Raw genomic sequence first — 24,012 nt, 5'->3', positions numbered from 1 at the left:
AAATTACCGTAACGTTGAAAGTCAGGAGACTTCGATTTCACTATGTCGTCCGTCTCTTGTTCTCCTGCTCACACACGTTAGGCGTGTATAACTCTCCAACGAGGCACGTTTCGAAAACGTCGCTTTGAATGAACAGTTAACGGGTCGTCCACACTTCCAACACCGCCCACTTGTTCCATATTACTCGTCCAGCTTTTATAAAGCGCTTGATGCAGAAAATAGCAATCTGAACATAAGCACACTATCCCACAACCACATTCAAACACGATCATGGCCACAAGGCACGCTCCAACTCGGGCGAGAGGGCGCGCGGCAGAGCCAACTACGTCACGACAACGACGAAGACAACAATGTGACAACAACAACAACAACAACAACAACAGTTGCAACTGAACTCGGCCAGGAGCAGCGGTAACCTGCCCACTTCGAGTCTCTAGCTTACATCAACTTGATGTGACTAGACTTGCCGTAACGAAGCGATGCATGAGGAATGGGGGCAAAGCAGAGAGGGAAAGGGTAACGAATCCGTGCGAAGGACTATATGTGCATTTAGCTAAAATTTTGCTATTATCCTACGAGCGCGCTGTCTTTTGTGGCTCGTATCGCGACAATACATTTGCCGGTAATAACGATCGATGGCAGTAAAAAGACGAAAGAAAAACGAAACGAGAGAAAACAAAATAAAGGAAGTGTCGGCACGGAATAACAAGTTGAAGCTAGCGAAGAAAGCAGCACGACTCATCTTGAAAATGTCTAACACCATATGGATGAAATTTGTGGGCCACAATGAAAATAGTGGTGGTTTTGTCATCAGTCCCACAGAGACTTCATCGAAAACGTGCAGCGGCAAGGATAGCATCACTTTAATAAAAAAACGACCGTGATTTTTTTTACTTTTTATCGTTACTCGCGATTTTGTTATGAGTCTATCTATATATATATATATATATATATATATATATAGCTTAGCTGAGGCTGATACCATATGTCAGCGTTAAAGCGTGTCGTCCTTTTGGCACATTTGACAGGCTGGCCCATATAGTCCGTCGGTCGCCTGAGTGGTTTATTACTTTAGTACAGATATGGCAGAATCGTTTGGCTCATGTCTATGTCTATTCCGTAGCTATTACAGCACGATTCAATCTGACGGTGACGACGGAATGACGACAGGCAGCATGGATAGGGAAGGCGACCCGGGTGGACAGCGGCGTGGCAGGTTGTCATGTAGGATCGGTCTTTCAGAAAAAGACCTTATAAATATCATGCACATACACACTCACTCACGCATATCAACATGTGAGAACGCATTATTTGCGAGTGATCTTATACTACGTCGCATAAATTACTGCTTCATATCGCCATAAGCCACTGATCAGTTATGTCTGGGTGGCGTGAAAGGACCTCTTTTTTTTTATCAAAATTAATTAAATGAACAGGCCGACGACTGAAGTACGCTAGAAGACGGAGGAAGTTGGAGATTTGAATGAACGACATAACTGTAGCAACGAACAGAACCTTGAATACCATCAACGGAGATCGCGAGCAACGCGACGAACAAACACGAAGCACTATCAAGATAATAACGACACGTAAATTAGGGTGCTGTATAATTACCGTACCTTATTATAACTGGTCTATCTAACGGGTAGCGATCGCCGCATTATTAAGGTGGTAAACTATAAAATGCTACTACCTGGGCATTCGTCTCTCAGACACAAGCGTTCTAAGACGCCGAAATCTCAGCAGTTTCATTCTTACACTATACTTGACTTCGAGATGTAGCACATGGAAGAATTATATAAATCATTCGTTAGACGCGGTGGCAATTTGAACAATTTCGAAAGCGTCTGCTGCGGCGTCTTTAACTTCGTTTCAGCTGTATTATAAGCAAATTATAATAGTGGATACAACGGTCTGAAGAATCGACCTACAACAAGGTGCAGCGTATGAACGTGACCACAAACAATAAATATTCCCATGTTTCGGTATTCGAGCGTTCATCACGTTTCGATAAAGTCGAGCTGCTTTTCAACCTGCATCTTCGTTCTCATCAAATTTATCAAATATTTGGGCAGTTTAATAATGAGTTGAGCATATTGAATAATGATACGCAAGTGTGTCTATCAGCCGTGCGATCTTATCGGCGACATCGTGAGATTTCCCCACACAAAAATTAACACACATTTCTGTACTAACTATTACACAGACGACACACAAATACACTGCAGTCATCAAATAAAAATAATAATTACGGGTCCATTTCCACGAATCTGTCCATCCAATACATGCAAAATATAGGTTTTAATGTTTATCTTCATTTCTATATATGAAGGCATCCACCATCCATACCACAAGTTTCAGCCGCTGTCAATCAGGATACCCAACTACAGCTTATGGTTTAACTGACCGGCTGCAGGATACATCGATATCTGAAACTGACGACGCATACAAACCTTTTAGATATGTCCATATATGTGTGTGTGTCGTTGTGACTATGAAACGGAACTCTCAATGAACCCCAGGTGTGTCTACGGCTTCCAGTGACCAGAACCCTCATTCTGAGGTTCAAAACGAGTTCTGCCGCCTCTGTTCTTGATAGGACGCCCTGCAGTTCCAGCCATCCCATTGTTAACCGCACAGCTCTGTCCCTACAGGGAGACTGCAGGCAAGCATGAGTGATGATGCTCGGATCCCCTTTATAAGACAGGGACTTAAATACAGTGGGTCCAGCAGATAGCGCCGAAGTTCAGCTTGCGCAAATGCAAGTGTCAGAAGAGCTGGACAAGCTACGCCCTTTCTCTCTTTTGCATTCGTTCGCACTCTCTGCAAACTCCGCGCTCGACGTTTGCTCATTCATTCACTCACTCACTCACTCACTTTAATGCAGCCACGAATGTCCCCAGGGTCTAGAGATGTCGGCTGGGAGCAGAGGGTGTGCTGGAGGGAAACAGGCAGGCGGAATGGCAACTAAACACACATGCCGTCCGCTACCATCATGTCCAATCTTTGACGGAACAGAAGGCCCACCAGAAGCTCAGCATGCCAGCCCTGGTGCCTGCGGTGCTCGTACAATATCATGCTAGGGAGTCGCTTCGCTGTCGTGCGTATAGTACTTCTCCGCCTTGTAGTGGTAGTGCTAGAAGTACGACAAGTGACAATGGCACTTTAACCCAGAATAACGTAGGTTTCTACATGATTCGGTATTCGCTCTGCTATTTGAACTGGAGCAGCACCAAAAGCGGCAGCAGCTGAACCGGTGATGACGCTTAGTTATTTTAAAGTCACTGAGAAGTGGCGGTGACTCTCTGGCATTTGCGTACGCCCGCGCGTTTAGTGCTGGGCAGCGTATACGTTGGTTAACAGTGATGGCGACGGCGTAGCAGTAACAATGGCGTGATACACTTGCTATAGGGGGTCAAGTAAGTCCTACCGGCATATATATTCTATGTCGGTGCCACTGGTGCAGTTCCGTATGTAATTATTCGTGATTAACTCGTGCTGCATGTTTGGAGAAGATGTGCAGTTCAGCACTTCTTCTCTCTCTTATTCTATCTCAGAATACTTATTATCTAATTGTATCCAAACTTCTTTGATAGTCCCTAACTTCGATTCGGTATTGATTAGAACGTGTAAAATCTTACACAAGTAGCTCAGAGCTTTGTAACTATAAATGTATCATTACAAAATCAAATAATGTACAATCATGTGTCACTGTCGGCTCGAACGAAAGACATCCAGCAAAAAAAATCGTCATATATTTCCTCAGGTGAAGATCCACGAGCCGATGCGTGCATCTTAAAAACAAAATTAACCAAAAGTATATACGTCAGCACCAAGATGATACGTTTAGTTACATCGCACCGCCATCTTTCCCCGATGTATTTCTATTGCTTATAGGCTCGCATATGCGTAGATCTTTGCATCATCAGCGAATTTCGTTGCTGTTGGCTGGCGAGCCGTGTACACATGCGCAACAACGCACCCATAATAACAAGATCAGCTTAACTAATTCTACCATCGACATAATCGCCTATATTGACATTGGGTGCATAGGCTTATGAAAATTAGGACGAAGCCTCCTTTACTGCTTCTACAGCTGCTTCGAAAAGAAGGACCGTGCGAAAGCAGGTGGGTCTAACTGATCGTTTCCATCATGCCGCTCAGGTACGAGCCATTAAGGCCGCGCTTGTTCCTCCCGGTGATCGGCTGCGAAAAACGTCTCTATCAATGGGATTGCCGCAGCGCTCAGCCCTCGGCTGAAGTATGCACCGTGGCCCCGAAACCCCGGGTCGAATCGGTAGCATCGGCTCTGGCCTCGAGTGTTCGTCTTGTACATACATACTAACGTCCTTAGTAGAATCTTATATTCAATAAAACGAGTGATTGGATGAACACACTCCACAGAGGTGGAGAAGCTTACCAGAGCGTGGTGGCAGCTTCAACGCTAAATAGAACCGCCACGGTTGGTAGTATCTCTGGTACTCAAATGCACACTATTATTTATGATCGGTGTCACTGTATATATATATACATTTGACTCGATACCATTGTGACAGCGTGTGTGCCCTTAACAATTCGAAGCGTATGGACGCGAGTATTATTCTTGAAAAGAATCATATTGGTCCGCTCTACCTTAAGCGTATGTGCATATGGCTATGAGTACGTACATGTAGATGCAGTCTCAAACGAAAGCACACCTTTTATGCCGCGTTCATCCCAGTAACCACATTGTTAGTCTTTATTATTTCAATTAATAGTATGTAAACAAGAAAACCATCAGGAAATTGTCTTCGCGTTCTGCACTGCGCGTTTATCTTCTCAGGCAATTTGCTGTTATCTTCCCACAATTAATGCCAGTCGAACATTTGATAAGCGAAAAAACTCATTTTTGATAACATTTCTAATCATACTTTTGAGCGTCTTCTTAATAGCTATAATATCGACGTTTAATATAATAATCGACGTTATTATGGCACAGCTTCTTTCAGCCACGCTCCATACAGATTTATTTGACCCACCGCTGAGTTAAAAGGCACTTATGTATATAAATCGTCGTTTCGGAACTGTCACTAACCAACATGGGCTAGCTTGCGTTTCTTATGAGTAGGTTCCCTGCCTACGCGAAACACGTTACATCCTACCATTTGGCACAGCAGCTATTTTTCGTTGAATTACAATTTTACAGAACATACAGATAGAACCTTTACTAACGGACACGTCTTTCTGAGATAACTGTAGCGGCCTGATCTCTTCTCGGCCGGACAAAACACTTCAAACGTGAGCACCAGCTGGAAATTTAATTTTACGTACAATGGAAACATCTTGGGTAAGCCAGCGGTTTTTTTTGCTGATCGGTTCGGCACTACGGCAACAGTATGTATTTTTGCATCGCTGAAGTGATCAGGTACGGTCGGCTGTTCGGCGCTTAAGAGAACCTAGGAACGGGTCGACAGATCGGCTTCCTTAACATTGTTGTACTCTAGGAGCTCCTGTCTGATCTTAGTAGTACAAAACTTATACATGAGGTCGTAAACGGTTCGAGCCATAACATTCATTCCCAGGTTAAATTTAGCGGCTAAATCGCGTATTGAAGCACCAACATTATCACAGATCCCTGTTTTGTATCCTTTCAAGTACTTGTAGAATTCTCGTAGCCATTTCCCTACCGCGTTCCTGTCGCTCTGATGAGTAAGAACTGGTTTTTGTTTCTTCAAGAGTCTCACGTTCAGTTGTGTTGTTGCAAACAAGCAATTCTGGAAATTTATAATTTCGGTGGGGCTAAGACTGGGCAATAACTGATCCTCGTTCATATGTCAAAAGCGAACAAGCATTTCCATAGTCCCATAATTTGTAGTTTTGTTTCAGACAAAGTGGGCTTTTTTGACGCAGCAACAGTGTGAGATGTTAGCAACAGTCCTCTAAACATATCGCAGTTTATTTCGAACTTCCTGGATATATCTTCTAGTAAGTATGGCAAGAGCTTATGTTGTTGCGTGGGTTGCAGCATGAATATCCGTAATCCTAAACTGGTTCGCTGTGACAGGACCCTATTAGGTCAGCTATCTGTCCAGATATAATATACGAGATTCTTCTTCTATTCAACCAACAAGCGTCTTCTGGCAACATATTGTACAGTTGTTGTATGCCCTAGGTCAAGGGTAAACTGATGACAGAGCTTTATTGGAAGCTACAACCCGTTGCTGGTTTTCTACTGGATTGGTATGACTACTGATAAGAGCTTTTCGAATAAATCGATTAGTTTTCTTGGCTAGAAATAGATAGAAACGTGCATAAGATGTCCTTCCGAAACACCCATTTCAGGTTTCAGCAGGTACAAATGGGCTGGTCGGACAAATTTTTGCTTGTCCGATCCTTCAATTCGTTTGTGTGTCAACACGCACACATATAGACATTAGATCAATGCCATAACACGTTACGATAGACTCTTGCATCTTTGTTTGTTATGACGAACTTTTGCTATGGGCTGTTCGATCAATCAGGCATTCCAGCTGGTCATTCTATTTCTCAATATTGCATACGTATTACTTCTCATCTTCATGGCATCGCCTATTTATAATAATTCTCCGATCTCGAATCGGCCGTCCTTTCTCCTTTGTGATCATGAGCTTTCTCTCTCGCCCCAATGACGAGCCGCAGTCCTCCGGCACTACCGCTACACACACGGACTATTCAATATTTTCACAGCGAACAGGCCTCGGTATTGTTAGTGCGTTAGTCGTCCGTATTGCTAGCTGACTAATTGCCCAAGCCAACGATAGGCAGAAAGATAAGAATAGGCATTGAGATATAAACGACTCGGCCTGTTTTGCCAAACGCATAAGCTCACAACTATGTATCGCTGCATGAGTGCACGACGCTATGGGACGCCACGTGTCTACGGCCCGGCCAAGTGCGACGCCGCTGGACGGCGGAGCTGTAGCTGCGTTAAGACCGGCAGCTCGTGACAGCGGAAAGAGCAGCGGCCGAAACAAGAGAGAAGCAAATAATGAATATCACCGATTGCTACTTCTTTCGTGCTCGCTGCGGCAAAGCGCTTGCAAACAATCGACCGTGGCCACGGTAAAGGCGGTGATGGAACCAATAACAATGGCGCTGCTGACCGGGTACGAAGAGGCAACGAAAGCTTCAGTAGCAGTGGAGGGGGCGACTGAATGCGTCAACAGCGCGCCGCAATGACATTCGATACTTCTGAGACCAGACGAAAACAAGTTGACGAGGTAGCGAATAGCGAGTCTCGAAGAGGACCTAGAGTCCAACGGCAGCTAACAACCAATCGCACGCCGACCGAACATACGAGAGTGGATCCTGACTGGGCTCGACCTGGCCCGTCACAACGTGGCCGTCGCAATGTCTACTGCTTAGATCTTGATCCCATTGCCCTTACTTCCTCCTGTTTCCCTAGTTCCTCTCCAATCCCATGTCGTCCCTCTAGGCTATCCGCTCCCTTCCATTTTCCGGTGCCTGACTAGCAGGCAACGATCTGTAGTGTGCTTCCTTAATGCTAGCACAGGCCGTTAAGAACGGATAATACTCAGCACCGAAGAGCAACAGCAACCTAATATTGTGCCTAATATATAATATTGTGCGGGTCTACGACTAGGTGGCGTTCGTGTTATTGTGATTGTTACTATTGTCGTCAAAGTCGAGGGCGGCGGCTGCGGCAGAGGTGAAAACCATAAGCGAAGTTATAGAAAATGCAAGTTTTCTTTGATGAAAAGAAAACTTTTATTTCATATATATATATATATATATATATATATATATATATATATATATATATATATATATAACATGAAATAATAACGCAAGATATATCTATTATGGATTTATGGATACTGCGCTGAGATAGGACCAATTATTTTGTCATGTCGCATGGAGCGACGACGACGACGACGACGACGACAGAGTACTGACGATTAATGTAAACAATTTTATTTTGTGAATTTTTTAATTAATTCGCCTTTACTATTTCAGATTTTTCTTTACTCCTTTTCTTGTTGAGCTCTTCTTCTGGTTCATTCGGTATTCTACGAAAACGCTATTGATAAAACCTCGCTAAGTCTTCTCATCGATATGTGTTCAGGCTATCATCTATTGGTATTAGCCATTGATAATCAATGCGCGGCAGACTTTATACACGGAAATGTCGACGATTTCAGCGCATGTGAATGCACAGGACATAGGGCTAGGCTTACAGGACCATTTGATAGTTTCTTCTATAATTCTTCCACTGACTAAACCATACTGGTAGTGATTATATCTAAAATAAAATAATAACGTATCATTCTCAGTGATCGAGAAATAATACATGTTTACTTTATACCCTTTCCGTTAATTCGTATTAGAAATAAACTGACGACCACCGACCCCAGTGGAGCACCCCCGTTCCTCTAATAGAAAGGGGTTAATAAAATAGTGGCAAATTATAATATACGGAAATAGCGCGTCGTCGCGGAACGTTTGACTTCTGATCGGCCCCTTTTAATAGCGCAGGAGATGAATTATTATAGCATTATTTTACAAACTTTCCGCTACCACTACGAACAGCAGTATGACAGCACTACCATTCTATAACCCGTAATGACTAAGTTAGTCATAGGGTACGAATTAGCCGCCTCCCGGTTCTTCGAGAGAAGATAAGGGTTATCCAGCCTATGATACTTCACAACACTAGCACATACGCTTAATGTATTCTATGCCGTTATGTAAATTACGGGTTGTTTGTCGTATACCGATACATCATACACACAATCAGATACGAAGTCGACTTGGTTTGATATTGTGAAGCCGCTACGTTTTTACAGAATCTCTACTGATGTGGCATTTCAAACACCCAACATCATGGATTTACTGTTCGGCGAATTGATCAGATCGATTTGACTCCATATGGTCAATATGGAAATTTCATAACGTTAACATACATATAGCGGACATTTATTTATTCGGCACCACTTCTTTCCGGATTGCATGTTTTTATCAACACAGACGTTTCATGAGGATATCAATATTCACACGGACTTTCGATGTGTTTACATTTCAAATGGCCATTGTGAAAAAGGCAACATTTACATTCTGAGCAAGGTATCCATCGCTCTAAAAAAATGTCGCCTTTTGTTCCGGTGTGTATGAAGCATTTGACAAATTCGTTTCCCATATCGAAAGTTTTCCTCTAAACGGTAATCTGTTTCATGGAATAAGTTAAAGGAATATGTTTCATGCTAAAGCAGTTTAAAGGTGACTAACAAAACTCCCTCTTACACGCAGAACAAACGCTGGGGGTAGCTCAGCAGATTCTCCTATATGAGACAAAGTTACTGATTAAACAAACTACCCTGTGACTGCGGTGCAGTTCCCTTACCAATAGAGTAAAAAAAAAAAAAAAGCTATTTTTTCTGTCAACTTATTGCTTATTACTGACGATAAGAGGTGGGCTTTTACTCCTAATATCCTATTCTAGACAGATTAGATATATAAAGGACAAGGTGTATTCAGCGAGACAATGAATGATGAGTTTTCAAGTTACCGTGAAACGGTTGTTGGGCAAGGATGTCAATGTGAAGTAACTACACCGACCAGTTCAATTAGTAAGAAGGTCGTTTAGGGGTCAACGAAATTGTAATGTGATCTCGCTGCATGGGGCAAAGCCCGACCACACACACACAGCCCCGATGGTGTGCCATATCATTTTCTAATTCAACTGAGAACCGTTTCTCTTTTGGTTGTGGCCCATTCGCTAGACCTGGTTTCTTGTTTAAAAGTACTACTTACTTTGACCTAAAGAGCCTAAAATTTTAACATGAAAAGTCCATGATGAACTGTCAGCTAGATGACGATGGACAATATATCACAAAAGCAAACACCTGCACGACTGGCTTTGGCATGTGTTCTGAACTAATGCTGAACGTTATCCGAAAAGGTTGAAAATTTTTTTATACATTCAATGCACATCTATGTAAAATGTATATAGCAGTGCTACGTATATTTAGCTTTTGTTGTAAATTTCTGCTGAAGGCTTTGGTTGGAAAAGTGAATCCGTCGTTTTTCTATATAGCTTAATTTTTCTATATAGCCTAATTTTTTTTTTTTTTGTCGATTTTTTCCTGCATTTGCGTCCTACATCCGACCGCCTCACTGCACTCAGGCATATGCGTGCGTGCTCGTTACTCGAACTGCGCCTACGATGTGGGTATACTTATGTCTCGCTTTACCTAGTTAGCTGTTCGCGTGAGGCACAGCATAACACAACACGACGCGATTCTCAACGGAACGAATCACTTCCCGTTTTTCTCTTTATTCATCTAATTAATTGTCGCTCTTAATTATAGAGCTCAATGCCCTTTGTAGACAAGACGTGTCAAAGGATGTCCCGCCCACTGCTTCTACTGGGCACTCTTTCTCTGTCTGATATACATATGTCTGGTGTAGCGACCATCGCGAGTCGGTGCCGCATGTTGTGCGTGCAGGAAACAACGGTAGATAGCATAGCCTTCGTGCAGGAGCGGATTGGCGTTCCCGCATGCTACGTACGCAAAGATATGTGGATACACATATATGGACATTATGCGAGCCTGCAGCAAGATCACTGGCACCAACTAATGGCACTTTAGTGCCTTCCACTATAGCAACTGATAGACTTCTTTGACCTCCATTTCATCCTCGTTTCCTCTGCCTTTCACCGCCAATACTAGCACGCGGTCAAATGATGACGAAAAAGGACGAAAACAGGTAGACCTATTTCTGTGCTCCATCTCCCATCCGTTTCACTTGCGAAAAGGGCGACGAATCCTTGACGTATTATATAGGATCAGTTCATAATATAATACAACCTCTGATTGGCTGGCTCAGTGGCTTCGAGCTTTAGGTCTTGACTCGTCCAACGATCCGGTGTCCACCAGAGTTACTGGACAGCTCATGGTCCAGAAACGACGACAGTCAAAATGCAGTTCTGGGAGAATCGAAAATTCTACACTATAATATTTCGACTTATTAGCCATTAAAGCTAGTCAGCTAGATAGCTAGAAACTCACTCGAGATAATACGTTGCCTCGCCTTCGTTGGCCGCTTCTTGGTCTCTCTCCATCGCTCTTTCGCCAGCTGCTGCTCGACGTGATCTGCCACGGCGTAATGTTGCTAGGCTACGGCGGAAATACGATGGCTGGCTCGCCGCTGGGCTGGCACAAAAAACAGACCGCCGGCAACAGCCACTACCTACCATAAAACATTATCAATCGTTGCTTTTCAATAGAATCGACTGGTACAGACTGTCACAGATCGAGCTGTGAGTTTCCAGTTATGTTCGTATGTGCACACTTTGCGCGTATAGCGATATCTGGACAAATGTCTGCCAATTTATGTCGATGCTTTTATCAGCGTAGAAAGCTGGCAAGAGGACACGAAAAAGGGGAGATGTATGGGGGTGCTCTGCTGCTTTAATACTGCTACAATCGTTCGTGAGCTTAAAACAATGAGACAATATTTCCTCTTCAGTATATGTACATTGGTGTGTAAGGTGGTCTATTTAATTCTAGCAAATCCCCTGTGAATAAGGTAAAAGGAACAGGCCGAAAACAATGTATACCATAATTCGCAACGTGGTATCGTTGTGGGAAAGGGACTGAAGTTGATGCGCTAATTGCTGGTTTACTCTGAAGTAAACCAGCAATGTCTCTGAAGTAATGATTACTATTTTTTTTTGTAAGACATCGCTTGGCTAGCAACAACAGATACAACAATATCATGATCGTGCTGTTTGATATGTTTCATTAGGTATCGTGTATGGTGTTCATCCAATGTTTTGCGTATTCTGAACGATTTTTTAGTACGTTCAGGCAGGACGCGGCCCAAATAATGTTTTAACTGCTATATATATATATATATATATATATATGTAGGTAGATAAAGCTAGCCCTGTATTTTCTATCGAACCGCAAATCATTTTCGAAAGCTTTTCGCAGGCCAGCCTAGTTAATTTTCCTGTAGTTATTTTCGCTACTTCGATTTATAAAGTTATGTCCAAATGCTTTCAGACATATCAGTTAACTTATTTTCTCCTTTCATCGGCCGACATCTCCTCTTCGAGTCGGCGATCATTTTTAATCTGAAGAATCAAATTTATATTTAGGAAATCCGCTTGAGTCGTTTTGAGTCCTAAGCTAATCCGATTCGTTTTAATAAGCTTTTTTTAATCTAAATGAAAATTTTAAACGCCGATCGAAATTTCATCTTAACCAAATCTTCATTTCAATTATTCAATTATCAAGTACAATTATTAAAGATCGTGTACGGTTTCCATCGCATTCGGTTAGGCGGCCGGTTCGTCCATAATGTAGATTGGAAGCCAGTCATTCAAATAGGTGAACTTGGTGCCTGATTCGACCAACGGCGCAGCGATTACTTCTTCGTTCTGCTTCGCTTTTTGTGTGGGTTTCAGTGAATAATAAACCGCCGACCAACAACATCGTTCCTGTAGTCAACTACTTCACCAGCTGAAGGGTGTTATGTAGGAGGAGGCCTGGCCACCGTTGCTTCCCCTCGTCTCCATCAGCCACTAAGGCAGTTCGGGTTGGGCTTAGGGCAATGAGGAGCCTGGCCATATTGGTGGTCCACTCATATCACCGGCACGCCATCGTACCTCTGATTAGCCGATCTACGAGTAGATGGCAAAAACCTGGCAACTTTCTTCCAAAAAATTTGACATTAGAAGACGCCCAAGATGTCAGGAGACCAGAAGACTGCTCCATTGAAACTCATGCTCATGTGCGCCGTCCTTGCCGGACCGATCAATGAACTGAAAGACCGAGCTCTAGAACTGCCGAGGTGCAAAGCTGTGGACCAAATGAGCTTTCCCAACGAAAACAAAGATCCATATTTCTAGTAAGTGATCAGGGAGGACACGGGCAAACTGGATGAAAGTAGGGAACGCGACAGACGCATGTCAGTGACCACACTAATGATAACGGCTCCTGCGATAATTAGGGCTACTAATATAGATGGTGACAGAGAGGATTCGACCACTCTTCCATATGTGCCTCCGCTAGTCAACATCTGACGGGGAGGAACCGGCGGTTTCCATCGAATAGACAAGCAACTATTGGCGACCGGCCACTACCGCTGGCCAAGTTTCTACAATCCAACGACCTGTCTTTATCCAAGCTCGTCATAGTGATGTTCGAACGACACAGAAAGCAAAGCATAAACGAGTTGGCGCAACTATTAGGAAGAGGTATTCGTCAGCACAACTGGCACCATGAAGACTAGCACGCGATTACCGACTTCGTCGTTCATAAGGGCGCTATAGTTGTATCTGGTATCATAAAATTCATAGTTTAAGCGTATCCATCAAGCGACTATAAGGAGAGATTAATGCTTCCTGGTGTTTTTTTAACATGCGAAATTCACGCAAGGGCCGACACAGAAAAGTGGGAGAATATGTTCATTCTTTTTTGGGGGCTAGTCAAGCCGACATTGTGTTCCGAAAATGGCAGAGGATGTTTTGGAACACTTAACACAATCGTTCGCTTTCTGACTCGACCGTGCACGATTTCGCGAAGCGCGGTCAGGTGCGACAGGGCCCGTCTACGAACAAGAGCTATTGGACGTCGGTTCCTGCCTAATACGCATTGGCTAGACAACCGGCATGGCTACCGCTGTTTCCGTTTCTCAAACCAGCTTGATGGATAAATGAATGCCTAAAAAGAGGTCGCACACGCCTCTATCTTTTTGAGGCTTAGATTAACGAACAAAAAGTCCTTTGGGCCATCGGTACGCAGCGTTGCATCTGTGGGGCTGCAACAGTTATAACACTGTGGGGTGCTCGCTCTATTTTTCTGTTTTTTGCTTGGGGTTATGCTGTTCCAACGCACGCCCCTCAGCTTCAGCCATTGCTAAACCGATGCGTCGAACGGGCACCCTACTCGTCTTCCCGTTAAAATCCGCTCGGGTCCGCCCGGCCAACGAGAGCTGCTTGTGCGAGGCAGTTCTATCGTGTAACGTAAAATGTACGCCTGCTGAAAAAATGGGTGCCATATTCCCAGCCAGCTCAACACACAGAAGTGTTTGGCTTGGCTACGTTACCTTATTAAATTTTTTTGAGTAAACTTCGTTGAGGTCCTTAGATCCTCCGTTATGGATCGACTGAAGCAGGACTTCAATACACAGTTCGAGAGCCCTCGATGACGGGGCTAGCCAAGGTAAGCTGTTGGGGTTCGACGGACAAGTGGTGGATAAGAGGCACTGAGAAACGTAAGTGTGTTCGGAGCTTCTAAGAAGAGGTTGGCGATGGCAGCGGCGTCTGCTGTAGCATCAGCAGCGGCAGGTTGCTTCAGAGACCGCGCAGAAAAGGCGGCAAGCTAAAATGTTGACGGGCAATGGCATCCATGGGGTTCACCTAGATCGTTCGCCCGCTCTCTAGGTGGCTGCCACGACAGTGTCGAAGTAAAGTTGACTTCAGCCGATTTTGCCGATGCGTATACTCCATGCTACTGCTAGTCGGGTCGCCAACACTGCTACTACAGCATTCACTCTAGGCTCGAATCGAATATCGAAATTAAATAAACTTTTAAGCCGACGCACGTCTTCAATTCTGGTTGCTGCTGCTCAGCTCGATCAAGCACCTACCCTAGGAGATCTGGTTCAAATATTGGAGCGCTCATGTCCCGTGCACTCTGTCTCCCAGCCCGTCTCTTTCAGTGCTCTACACAACCGTCTGAGAAATATGGGGACGGTGCTAGGGTACCGCTGCATGCGGAAGGGATACACGTCCTACGCGTATGGCGACTAATGCATCGAAGACTCACTAAAGACTCGCCGAAACCGAAGGCATGTCACTCCAGATAGAAGCAGCTAACTTCAGCTTGCCCTATCTAGCTAGATGGTCGACTGGCTTGCCCACCAGAGAATTTGTACCACTCGGTCCTATTCCGTGGGAGCGGTAAGAAGCGAGTAATGAAAGTATACATGTTGCCGATTACTGTTCCGTTCCTGCAAGTATATTCCCACAGTACATTCAAGCCGTAGCAGCAATTCGCGTCAATATACGAACCCTTCGCCTGTTGCGGTTCGGCGGATCAGGACGGCTAGTAGAGATAGCTGTTTCATCTGGAGGAGATAGCTGTTTCATCTAAGGGGTACAGAGTGCCCAACAACCAATCGCTTGGTTGTGCGTACGCCTGCAGCGCTAGCTCTTCATCAGTGGCATTCACACGGCCGGCCGACTGATTCTCGCACTGATGCTTTCCGCTTTTTCTGTCGGTAGAACTACGGACATACAGGGAGACAGTGACAGACAGATATACGAACGCCAGGTCACGCAATTTTTCCGTCTCTATCTGGACTGTTTGAAGCTTCGCGATCGCTTTCAAACGCTCTATTTTTCTTTTCTGCTTTTTCTTGGGTCACTCTCGCTCGTGAGGGACGCAATCACCACTTCCGTCACTATGACTACTTCTACTTGTACTACTACAGCTATGGCTGTTGAGCTTGAGAAGTATTGTTGTCGGTCTTTTGTCTCGTTGCTTCTTCGTAAACAACTGATTATCATAGATATTAAAATAAAAAGTACCTCAGTAGGTGTTGTTAAAAAGCATCCCTTAGCACTGGGTAGCCGCCTCCGCACCCGCTCTACGATAGAGGGAGCAAGACGGCGAAGCAGTTACCTAAAGAAACGGGTAAGGCGGAAAATCGGAGATGAGTGAGGGTGGCGCCCTGCCGAATCCTGGCACGAATTGTATGGAAATCCCGCCAGCCTCCGGTCAGGAAAAAAGAAGCCCGGAATCGAAAATAAGTATTAAATTTAAAGGAAAGGCACCCAGCTTTTTCGAAGAGAGTAGGATAGGCACGCTGGACGGGAGGACGAGTGGGTGGATAGAAAAACGGAAATAAACTGTAGCTGAAAACTGTGTAGGGTGGGAGATTCCTAAGGGACACGAGTCACAGGGCCAACCTTCTGTTGTTTCTACCGTTTTGCCACACTAGAAAAAAACCAGAGAGAGCACCGTTTAGGCCAATGATACACCTGCTGGCAACTGGCCCTCTACCGCGGGCGTTGTACGAAAATAGCGCAAGCACTTTGTCGTTTAGAATGAATTGCGTCCGACAGGTGAAAGGAGACGAAACGAAAACATCTAAAAGTACAGACGTACGGCCGTTACGATATAGCTGTTTCACAAAATCACATCCACATGACAGTACAGCCGGTACGTGGCACGCAAGTACTAAACAAGTTGCTTTTGTTGTCTTTCCTTTTCACATTTTTCTCTTTGAATACTAACCTGGAAATTGATGATGTCATGGCTTCTAAGGTCCTGGTCCTGAAAATCGGCAAACGACTGGAATCCGGGTTTCGTCATAGGCAGGGTGGTGCTGCGTCGAAATTTCGATGGTGATATAATGCTACCCTTTGGTCCTGGGGCACAAGTTGAGTTTGGGCCAGTTGGCTGACCCACGGCCTGCTGACTTGGACTTTTGATCAGTCCACCTGCACTACCTGTACCGCCTGCACTTGCACCTGGCGAACTCGACACCGAGCTTACCGAATTCAGCAGCCGTTTTTGTGGGGGCCATGCAAGCCCGTTGCCCGATGACCATGCTGTTGTTTGCTGTCCTCCGCCGTGCTGGCTGTTGGTTGACCAGTCGGAGTAGGCGCCGAACAGGTTCGAAGACCCGGACGTGTTCACCGTTAGTCGCGAACCCTGCGACCCGCCAAGGCCGGCCATCGAACCCGTACCATTCGAACACACCGACATATTGCCAACGAGCGAGCTGGGGCTAGAATGCCCCCCTCCGCCGCCTGCCCCATTGCCCCCACCACTACCACCGCCTCCGCTGCCGTTGCTACCGCCGCCACCGGTAATCGCTCGCCGTTGAAATATCGCCTGCGGGCTGAGCGCTCCATTGAGGCCGTTCAGTCCACCGTTCATCGAGTTCATGGCGTTGCCGGTCAGCTGATCGCTGGATGAGCAATCCAGGCTTGACCAATAATTCGCGCCTGGAACTCCAGCCACTCCAAGACCCGGCACTCCTCCACCTGGACAGAGTTCGTCAGAGCCATCTGGCTCGCCCCCGCCGCCACCGCTACCACCAACACCTCCCACGCCGGTCTTGACGCTGCATTTACCGTCGAGACCTACCGATCCCACGGAACCGTTCGCGACCGATAGCGCTTCGCTGTCAGCATCGTAGAACAACGAATTCTGTACGCTTGTCTCCCTGGCGCCTGGACGGCCTTCGCCAGGTGTTCCGACAGGAGTGCCGCTCGAGCCATTCTGCGACGGGCTTTGTGACGAGTGGCTGCCATGGCTGTTGTGGCTACTCGGGGAGGTGACCTGTGGCTGTGGAAAGCTGGGGCTCAGCGAGCGCACCTCGCCTGTGGTCAGGCTTCCGTAGTCCCCCATAGGCATTCGCCGCTCTGCCGGGCTCCCGGGCCAACTGGGTCGACTTACGAAACAAGAAGACAAGACGCGATACGACAACAAGACGGGATTGGATGATCTTCTTTTTTATTTTTTTTTTTGATACTCAATATCTTTTTTCTTCTCTATATTTTACACTGGCGATTCCTCGTGAACGAATCTCACGAAAAGCACCAATCGACACAACACTCCACACTCCGATCGGCTGATAACCACACGGACGCACGCACGTTCGATCTACTATTTCTTCTGCTTATCGTTGATTTGTTTTCTTTTTCTAACTACTGCTGATTTCGCACTCCCTCTATCTTTCTACGATCACCTCACTGAAGTTCGCTCAGATATCGCGCAAAAGCCGTCGCCGTAGCCGTAGCCGCTGCCACTAATAGACGCAGCGTAAGCAAACACACTCACCCAGGCAGATAGTAAACAGACCGAGTGAAATAAAGATGACTCTATCTGTGCAGCCGTCGCGGTGTATTCGTAGAGTAGTAGTATAAGGCCAAATAAAATGATTACCGTATTATACCAAAGAGGCTAGCATTTGTAGCTATTGTATAGTAGATATTCTATTCGTGATGGTCGAGCAATCGTGTTTGTTGTATTGATAGAATCTGTTGTAGTCGAATGAATGATGTGAATAGAGGAACTGTTCCGCTTCTAGCGTGGAGAAGCTTGTTCGTCGTCGCCTGTTTTTTCGCTGCTGCTGCTGCTGGTCCAGCCGCTGCTGCTGCTGTCGTTGTCGTCGGCCTGTTTTCTTTCCCTATCTCTCTTTTTCCTCACAAAACACTGAACACCACACGGACCACTGTACACCAAACACAACAACCCCCAATGATGGTGATGATGATGGGCACGACGAACTGATTTCGGCACGATGCCGTGCGGCATACAGCACAAAACTAACTGAGGTAGGCAGCAGCAGCGCTGCTATTGTTTTACCCGCTGCCTACCTGCTTATCTGCCTGTTTGGTGATCAGTGGCTACTCAATCTGACTCGATTTGGTTCAGGCAGGTGAAAGCCTAACTCAGACTGGCTGCCGAACGATGCGCGTATTATTCGTAACGTAATGATTGTAATAACAGTTGTAGTGAATCTTGTTGGCGGTAACCCAACAGTGTACCTTCGGCTGCTGGATGATCTTATAGTCCAGCTGCTGTTGCTGCTGCTGGTGTCTGTGCTGCTCGCCAGCTCAGTTCACCAGTCAGCTTTCGTGCCTTTCCGCTACAGCTCGTTGCTGCTTGCTGCCTCTTCCAGCTGCTCTCTGTACGGCTGGTGGCTGCTGATGTTTCTGCTTCTGCCACTGCACGCACTCCACAGCGGACCTCCTGAGCACAACAACAGAACCGCTAACTCCAAAACAAGCCTTTTTTCGTTCGCGCGACGCCCTTCGTGTCTGCTCCTGCCTTCTCCCTCGGAGCCGTGCTCTCCTGCGGGTTCCTGAATTGCCCCGCACTCCCCCACATCTCCTTAGGTTGCTCAACCCCTCTCTCTCCCCTTGCTCTCGATATCTTTCCTCCTCGTTCTCTTTCCTTCGCTCCCTCAAAGGTTTCAGGGCTTGCCTCTTCGGTGGCACGCGTCCACTATCGGCGACTAGCACGCGTTAGTAGTACCCCCTATATGACACACTATCTCTTTCTTCCCCCGCGCGTCTGCTCAATAGCAGCCTGGCGATGCCTCCCAATCTCTTCTCCCAGCTATAGCCGACGACGACCTACGCTTTTTTGCCACTACCCCAATGCCAAAGCCGCCTCAGCAGAAGAACTGCAACCAGTCTGATACTCCTCTAAGGAAAAGAGTATTCCAAGAAAACCAAAGAAAGAGAGAGCGCCGGGAAGAGAGAAAGGGTGCGAGAAAGAGATGGAAACCTAAGTGCTGGTAGGAGTTTTCTCTATGGTGACCCCTAGCATCGAGCCGGAGTCCAAGCTCGCGCCGTGCGGTAGTCGCTTATCGGGACGGGCCCCGGCCGCTCATTCCACGGTGCTCTACTTGTCGTTGACGGCTTTACGCAGAGTTTCTCTGAGAAGAGCCCTCCTTCCCGACCACCGTGGCTCCTCCCGGCGGTGGACTCGGTAAACAGTATCAGGGAGGCTGTCCGATTCCAGAGAGCCGGGCTCTGGCCCTGTTGGCAAGAAGTACGCCGGCCGACGTAACAGCGGGGAGTCACACAAGCGGGATTATTCAAATAGAAATGCAGTGTTGTATAAGGGAAGAGGGTGGAAAGTGAAGGATGAGGGTTCAGATGATAATGATGATCTAAGCCTACAGCTAGTCTCCACCGGCGACGGGGGTTGCAAGTGATGAGGTCGTCTTCGCACTTGAACTTATAATCTCTATTGTTGGAGGGTTCTCGGCTTATCTTATTTTAGTAGCATCTATCCAGGTTACAGTAGCGATGACGGTAGTGGAAGTATGAACCACATGTGGGACATCATTTTATGGTTGCTGGCGACGACGATGACGTTAACTCCCCTGTCGATCAGCTTTATGATCGCATTCGCGCGATTAGGTTATCTCTATCGGTCGTTCTATTTTGTTAGTATGTCGGTCTGTCTGTCTATCCGCCTGTGTCTGTGGCTCTGGGGCAAGGTTCCTCCCCCCTCCCCTTCCCCTTGAAAAAAGCCGATGTTCACGCGTGTACCACGAGTTTTTTTTACGTGTGGCGTAGAAATGCTACGTACAATAAACAGCGATGAACGGAGGTGACCAGATAACGCTATGCTGATGTCAGCGGATTCTAGCGTGCCTCAGGCGGTCGGTAAAACAGCTTCCTTTAGTACTAATCAAACAATTAACCCAATCAATCAGCAAGTGAGCGTCTCATTACGGCACGGCAACGGCCGAAACCATAGAGGCAGCCGGCGTGTAATAATCATCAAGGATCCCACCGTCAGCAGGATTTAACTCTTTGGAAAGCAGTCGTGTTTGTATTGGCAGCAGCAGTAACTCTGACGCTCTTCCACTGTGAGTTCTAATAGGGATGATGTCGACAAATGCCTACCTGATACAGGGATGCGATTAACCGGGCAAACTGTCAGGCGATGTCAATGAGTGCTGTTATGATTCGACGGCGCTGTAATCACTCGTGGTACGAAGTATGTACGGTAACAGCGCATTTCTGATTGATACAGCATCTTGTATATACCACCAATATATGTCATAATTAAACATCCATAATGTCAGGACGGGCTCCTAGAGTAAGCGACTTCAGGTCATAGAACTGGAAGATTCTAGCTGAAAAGGCAGAGTGAAGTCACGGGCGCCTATGCTTGATACAAAAAAAAAAAGTTATTCTGAAATATGTTGTCCACCTGTTGTACCCATCAAATAACTATACCATCTTCCTGCACCGATCAAGCTTACGGAAAAAAATATAAAGTATAATTTCTACACAATTCAGATTGATGTACGCGCTTAAAACGTTTCTAATGCATAGCGCAAATAGGCGTTAATATAAGTAATTGTAAAGGGCAATCAACCGATCGTACAGGAAATTGATTAGGAAAACCGCCTTAGCATAAAATGATGGTTTTAGCGGCTTCATTATATATACATATATACATTTATGCGGATTCGTCTATCGCAATTGTAATAATGTCAGAGTAAACTAAGTTTAATTATGTACACACCGTAAAAGCCATTCAATCTAATGTGACAGTAAAAAAAGTTAACTTTTCTGAGTAGTTCTCCAATGAGGGTTAGTGTTTTTATAGTAAGTATTTGTTTGTATCGATTCGACTGCCCAAATAGTATGGCTTTACTTTGTAACGTCCATCTTCGACAATTTAACTTGTTACAGTATATTTGCTTTATTATGTATATTACATGAGCTATGTAAAATTAAATATAATGTATACATGTTTAATCCTCTTATCTGAACAAGTGATCTTTTACCGTTTACTCTTTTAAATGGAAAATTCAGCAAAGCGCTTGGATATTCATATCTATTGCGAAAAGCCTAAAGTCAAAATAAATGATGATTCAAAGACATGTTACGATAAAAAAAAGAATAGGTACACCACCTATCGGTTGTGGGAGCAGACAAGACAAGACTTGAGCAAGTCTGAAAACGGCTGATGAGCCTGGCTTAGTGTCAGAATATAGTCCTTAGTATTATATCTAGGTACAGATAAAACCACGAAGCATTTCTTGTTCTTAAGTATTTTACAAGTAATAGATTTTTCACTATAGTAGTGTAGGAGGCATCCAATATGTACATAAGTCTTGATTTACATCTAGTATCGATTTCAGGACGCGCAGTGGGAAAATATAGGCCATCTTCCGGATGCTAGGACCGTGCTTCACGCAAGCCATATTTTGTAAACTGAGTGTACGCTAAGGACTTGCATTAGCCAAAATATCGCGAAATGCGTAAATGGTCTGGCCCCCCTCGGGCAACGCGCAAGTCACGCCGTCGAAGAGACGTGATTTTGGGCTTTCGTTCGTGGTCGACATAAAAACGTGTTGCCAGGCCAGGGCACATACACATCAAATTATACACATCTCAATTGTTTGTTGAAAATTGAATTAGCTTCGCAAGAATATTACGAGTATTATTAGGTAATTTATCCAGAACAGAGTTTAATGCCGTATGTAAACAAAACACTTAAGCGGTCAGTTATTTTTTTGAAAGCGCGCCAACCAACCATTAACAGTTAATAATTATTCGATGGACTTACGTTCTTTGGAAAAAAAACTATAAATGACATGAAATACAGGGAGTTCTTTAACATAAAGATTGATCCAACACAAAATGCTATAACTATGTTGTTTTTTGCTTGGTACTAAGCGAATATTTCGGTTCGAATTCCGGGTGTCATATGTAGAGTTCATGATTTTTTATGGCAAGAAGCTTTACCGTAGAGGTAAGTGTGGTTAAAAATGCTCTCTGGTGCCTGAGGCGCATCAAAGCAGGCCTAATTTGTACTACAAAAATCAGATCGTCGTAAAAAAAACGAGCATACTAAGCTAACAAGAGACATCAGTGACCGCACTTCGTGTCCATCAGGCCTAAGAAAAATTTCGTTTTCCTGGAGAAAGAGAAAGCGCTAGACCGTTCGAAGAAAACAGGACCGATCCGGACACTCATGCTATCGCAGAGCTTTTCCAAAACAGTCTTTTCACATGAGAACGTCCTTTACATATGTCCCTTTGTAAATAACAGGTCCCTGCTCTACTATTCAAACGAGTGTTATCTTAACGAAGTACTGAATATACAGTAAGCAACCTCAGGTTTCACAAATGGGTAAAATGTACTAGGGGGTGTTTGTACAGTTGCTGACCGCCCACGTCCTATGAGGTTCCTTATATTGATTTCAGTCACAAATCAATATATTACTGAAGTGCAAAGGATATGGCTGTCGATTAGCGTAATCTTTAGCAATCAAAGGTAGGTCCTACAAAGTATATTATTAAAGTATATATAAAGTAGTTTCAGTAACTCTAGAGATAAAAGTTTTTAACAATTACAGCACATATGTTTACATGTAAGGCATGGAAGGAGTTGTTACGAAGTGAACAAAATTATCTCAGACTCATGGATCTCTCGTTCACATCAATTAAAATCTCTAATGAAAACCAAACACCGAAATTAGCAGCTTCACATAGATCAATACACAAGTGCAAGCTGTACACATGCTCTTTATATTTCTAACGAAACGCACATCATTCAAAGGGAGTTTAACGTTAAGAATAGCGTATTTGTAGCAAATGAATAGAGTGTGGCTCTTCCAGGAGCGCGTTAGGTATTAGATTATGCCAGCCCTATCGGGTGGCAAAGCGAATGACAGTGTTTTATTAAGCAGTCATGTAGTCGGCTCTAGCCCTAGACGAAATGCAAAGGTAAAGTACTAGGTGAGTATCAAACGCAAAAAGCCTTCGCCAAAAGAAGAACAGACAATTTTAGATTGATAGATGAGATACCCAAAATCAAGGCTAAGCTGAGGCAGCTTCTAAACTCTCTCTGGCAATCCTCTCAATAACAAACGGCAACATCTTTTGCTTTGTAAAGGCCTTATAGACCTTTTTTATTGGCTTCAACCCTGCAGTACCGCTAATGCTCCGAAAAATAGTTCTAGAGAAGAGTTCTATGACCCCATTGGATAAAAGATCGCAAAAGTCCACTCCCTCCAGGACACTGGGGATGCTTCATTCCTATTTTCTCGAACTAAGCTTTATGCTACCTCATACAATTGAAGGACAAACGTATGAAATATCGTAAAGTAAATCATTAACCTCCAAAGCCAGTAGAACACAAGTGGAATCATCTTTAAATCCTCTGAGGGTTCCTAAGATAATAGAGAAACATCTTGTGGTCTCTATCGAGATCTTAAGATCCCTATCTTTTACTCAAATATTGTTGTTCTCAAAAGCAGAAGAACTAATTGGGTCACCTTACTTTCAAAGGAGATTTCGGGCGAAGAACGTATTCCTACGAATCATATGGTTTACCTGAATGGTTACGAAAACTGGCTTTTGCTGATTTTTCTGTGCTATAAGGAATACTGGTGACACTGCGAAAAAAAAAATGTGTAACCTTTAGTTACTCTTGACATATGCCCTTTTAGAGCTGGAGAAAGACGG

The 24,012-nt window shown here is 44.9% G+C and overlaps 1 protein-coding gene across 6 annotated transcripts in view; it reads right to left on the bottom strand.

The window, feature by feature from the left end:
- Positions 1–19,796, bottom strand: part of LOC147754451 (uncharacterized) — a 31,625-nt gene extending 11,829 nt beyond the window's left edge. For 2 of the 6 annotated variants that reach the window (XR_015317889.1, XR_015317886.1), the window contains exon 1: positions 1,694–4,025. Coding sequence is in view for 1 of the 6 variants with exons in the window: in XM_086976008.1 (XP_086832134.1) it covers positions 16,290–17,417 (1,128 nt within the window). In the remaining 5 variants the exon portion in view is untranslated. The other 4 variants (XR_015317888.1, XR_015317883.1, XR_015317884.1 and 1 more) reach the window with 3 other exon arrangements.
- Positions 19,797–24,012: the final 4,216 nt, after the last annotated feature.

This window comes from Varroa destructor, unplaced genomic scaffold (genome assembly GCF_002443255.2).
Source record: "Varroa destructor unplaced genomic scaffold, Vdes_3.0 BEIS01000007.1, whole genome shotgun sequence".
In the NCBI taxonomy this organism is placed as follows: domain Eukaryota; kingdom Metazoa; phylum Arthropoda; class Arachnida; order Mesostigmata; family Varroidae; genus Varroa; species Varroa destructor.
Note: the sequence above shows the minus strand (reverse complement) of the source record. Positions and strands in the feature narration are given on the sequence as shown.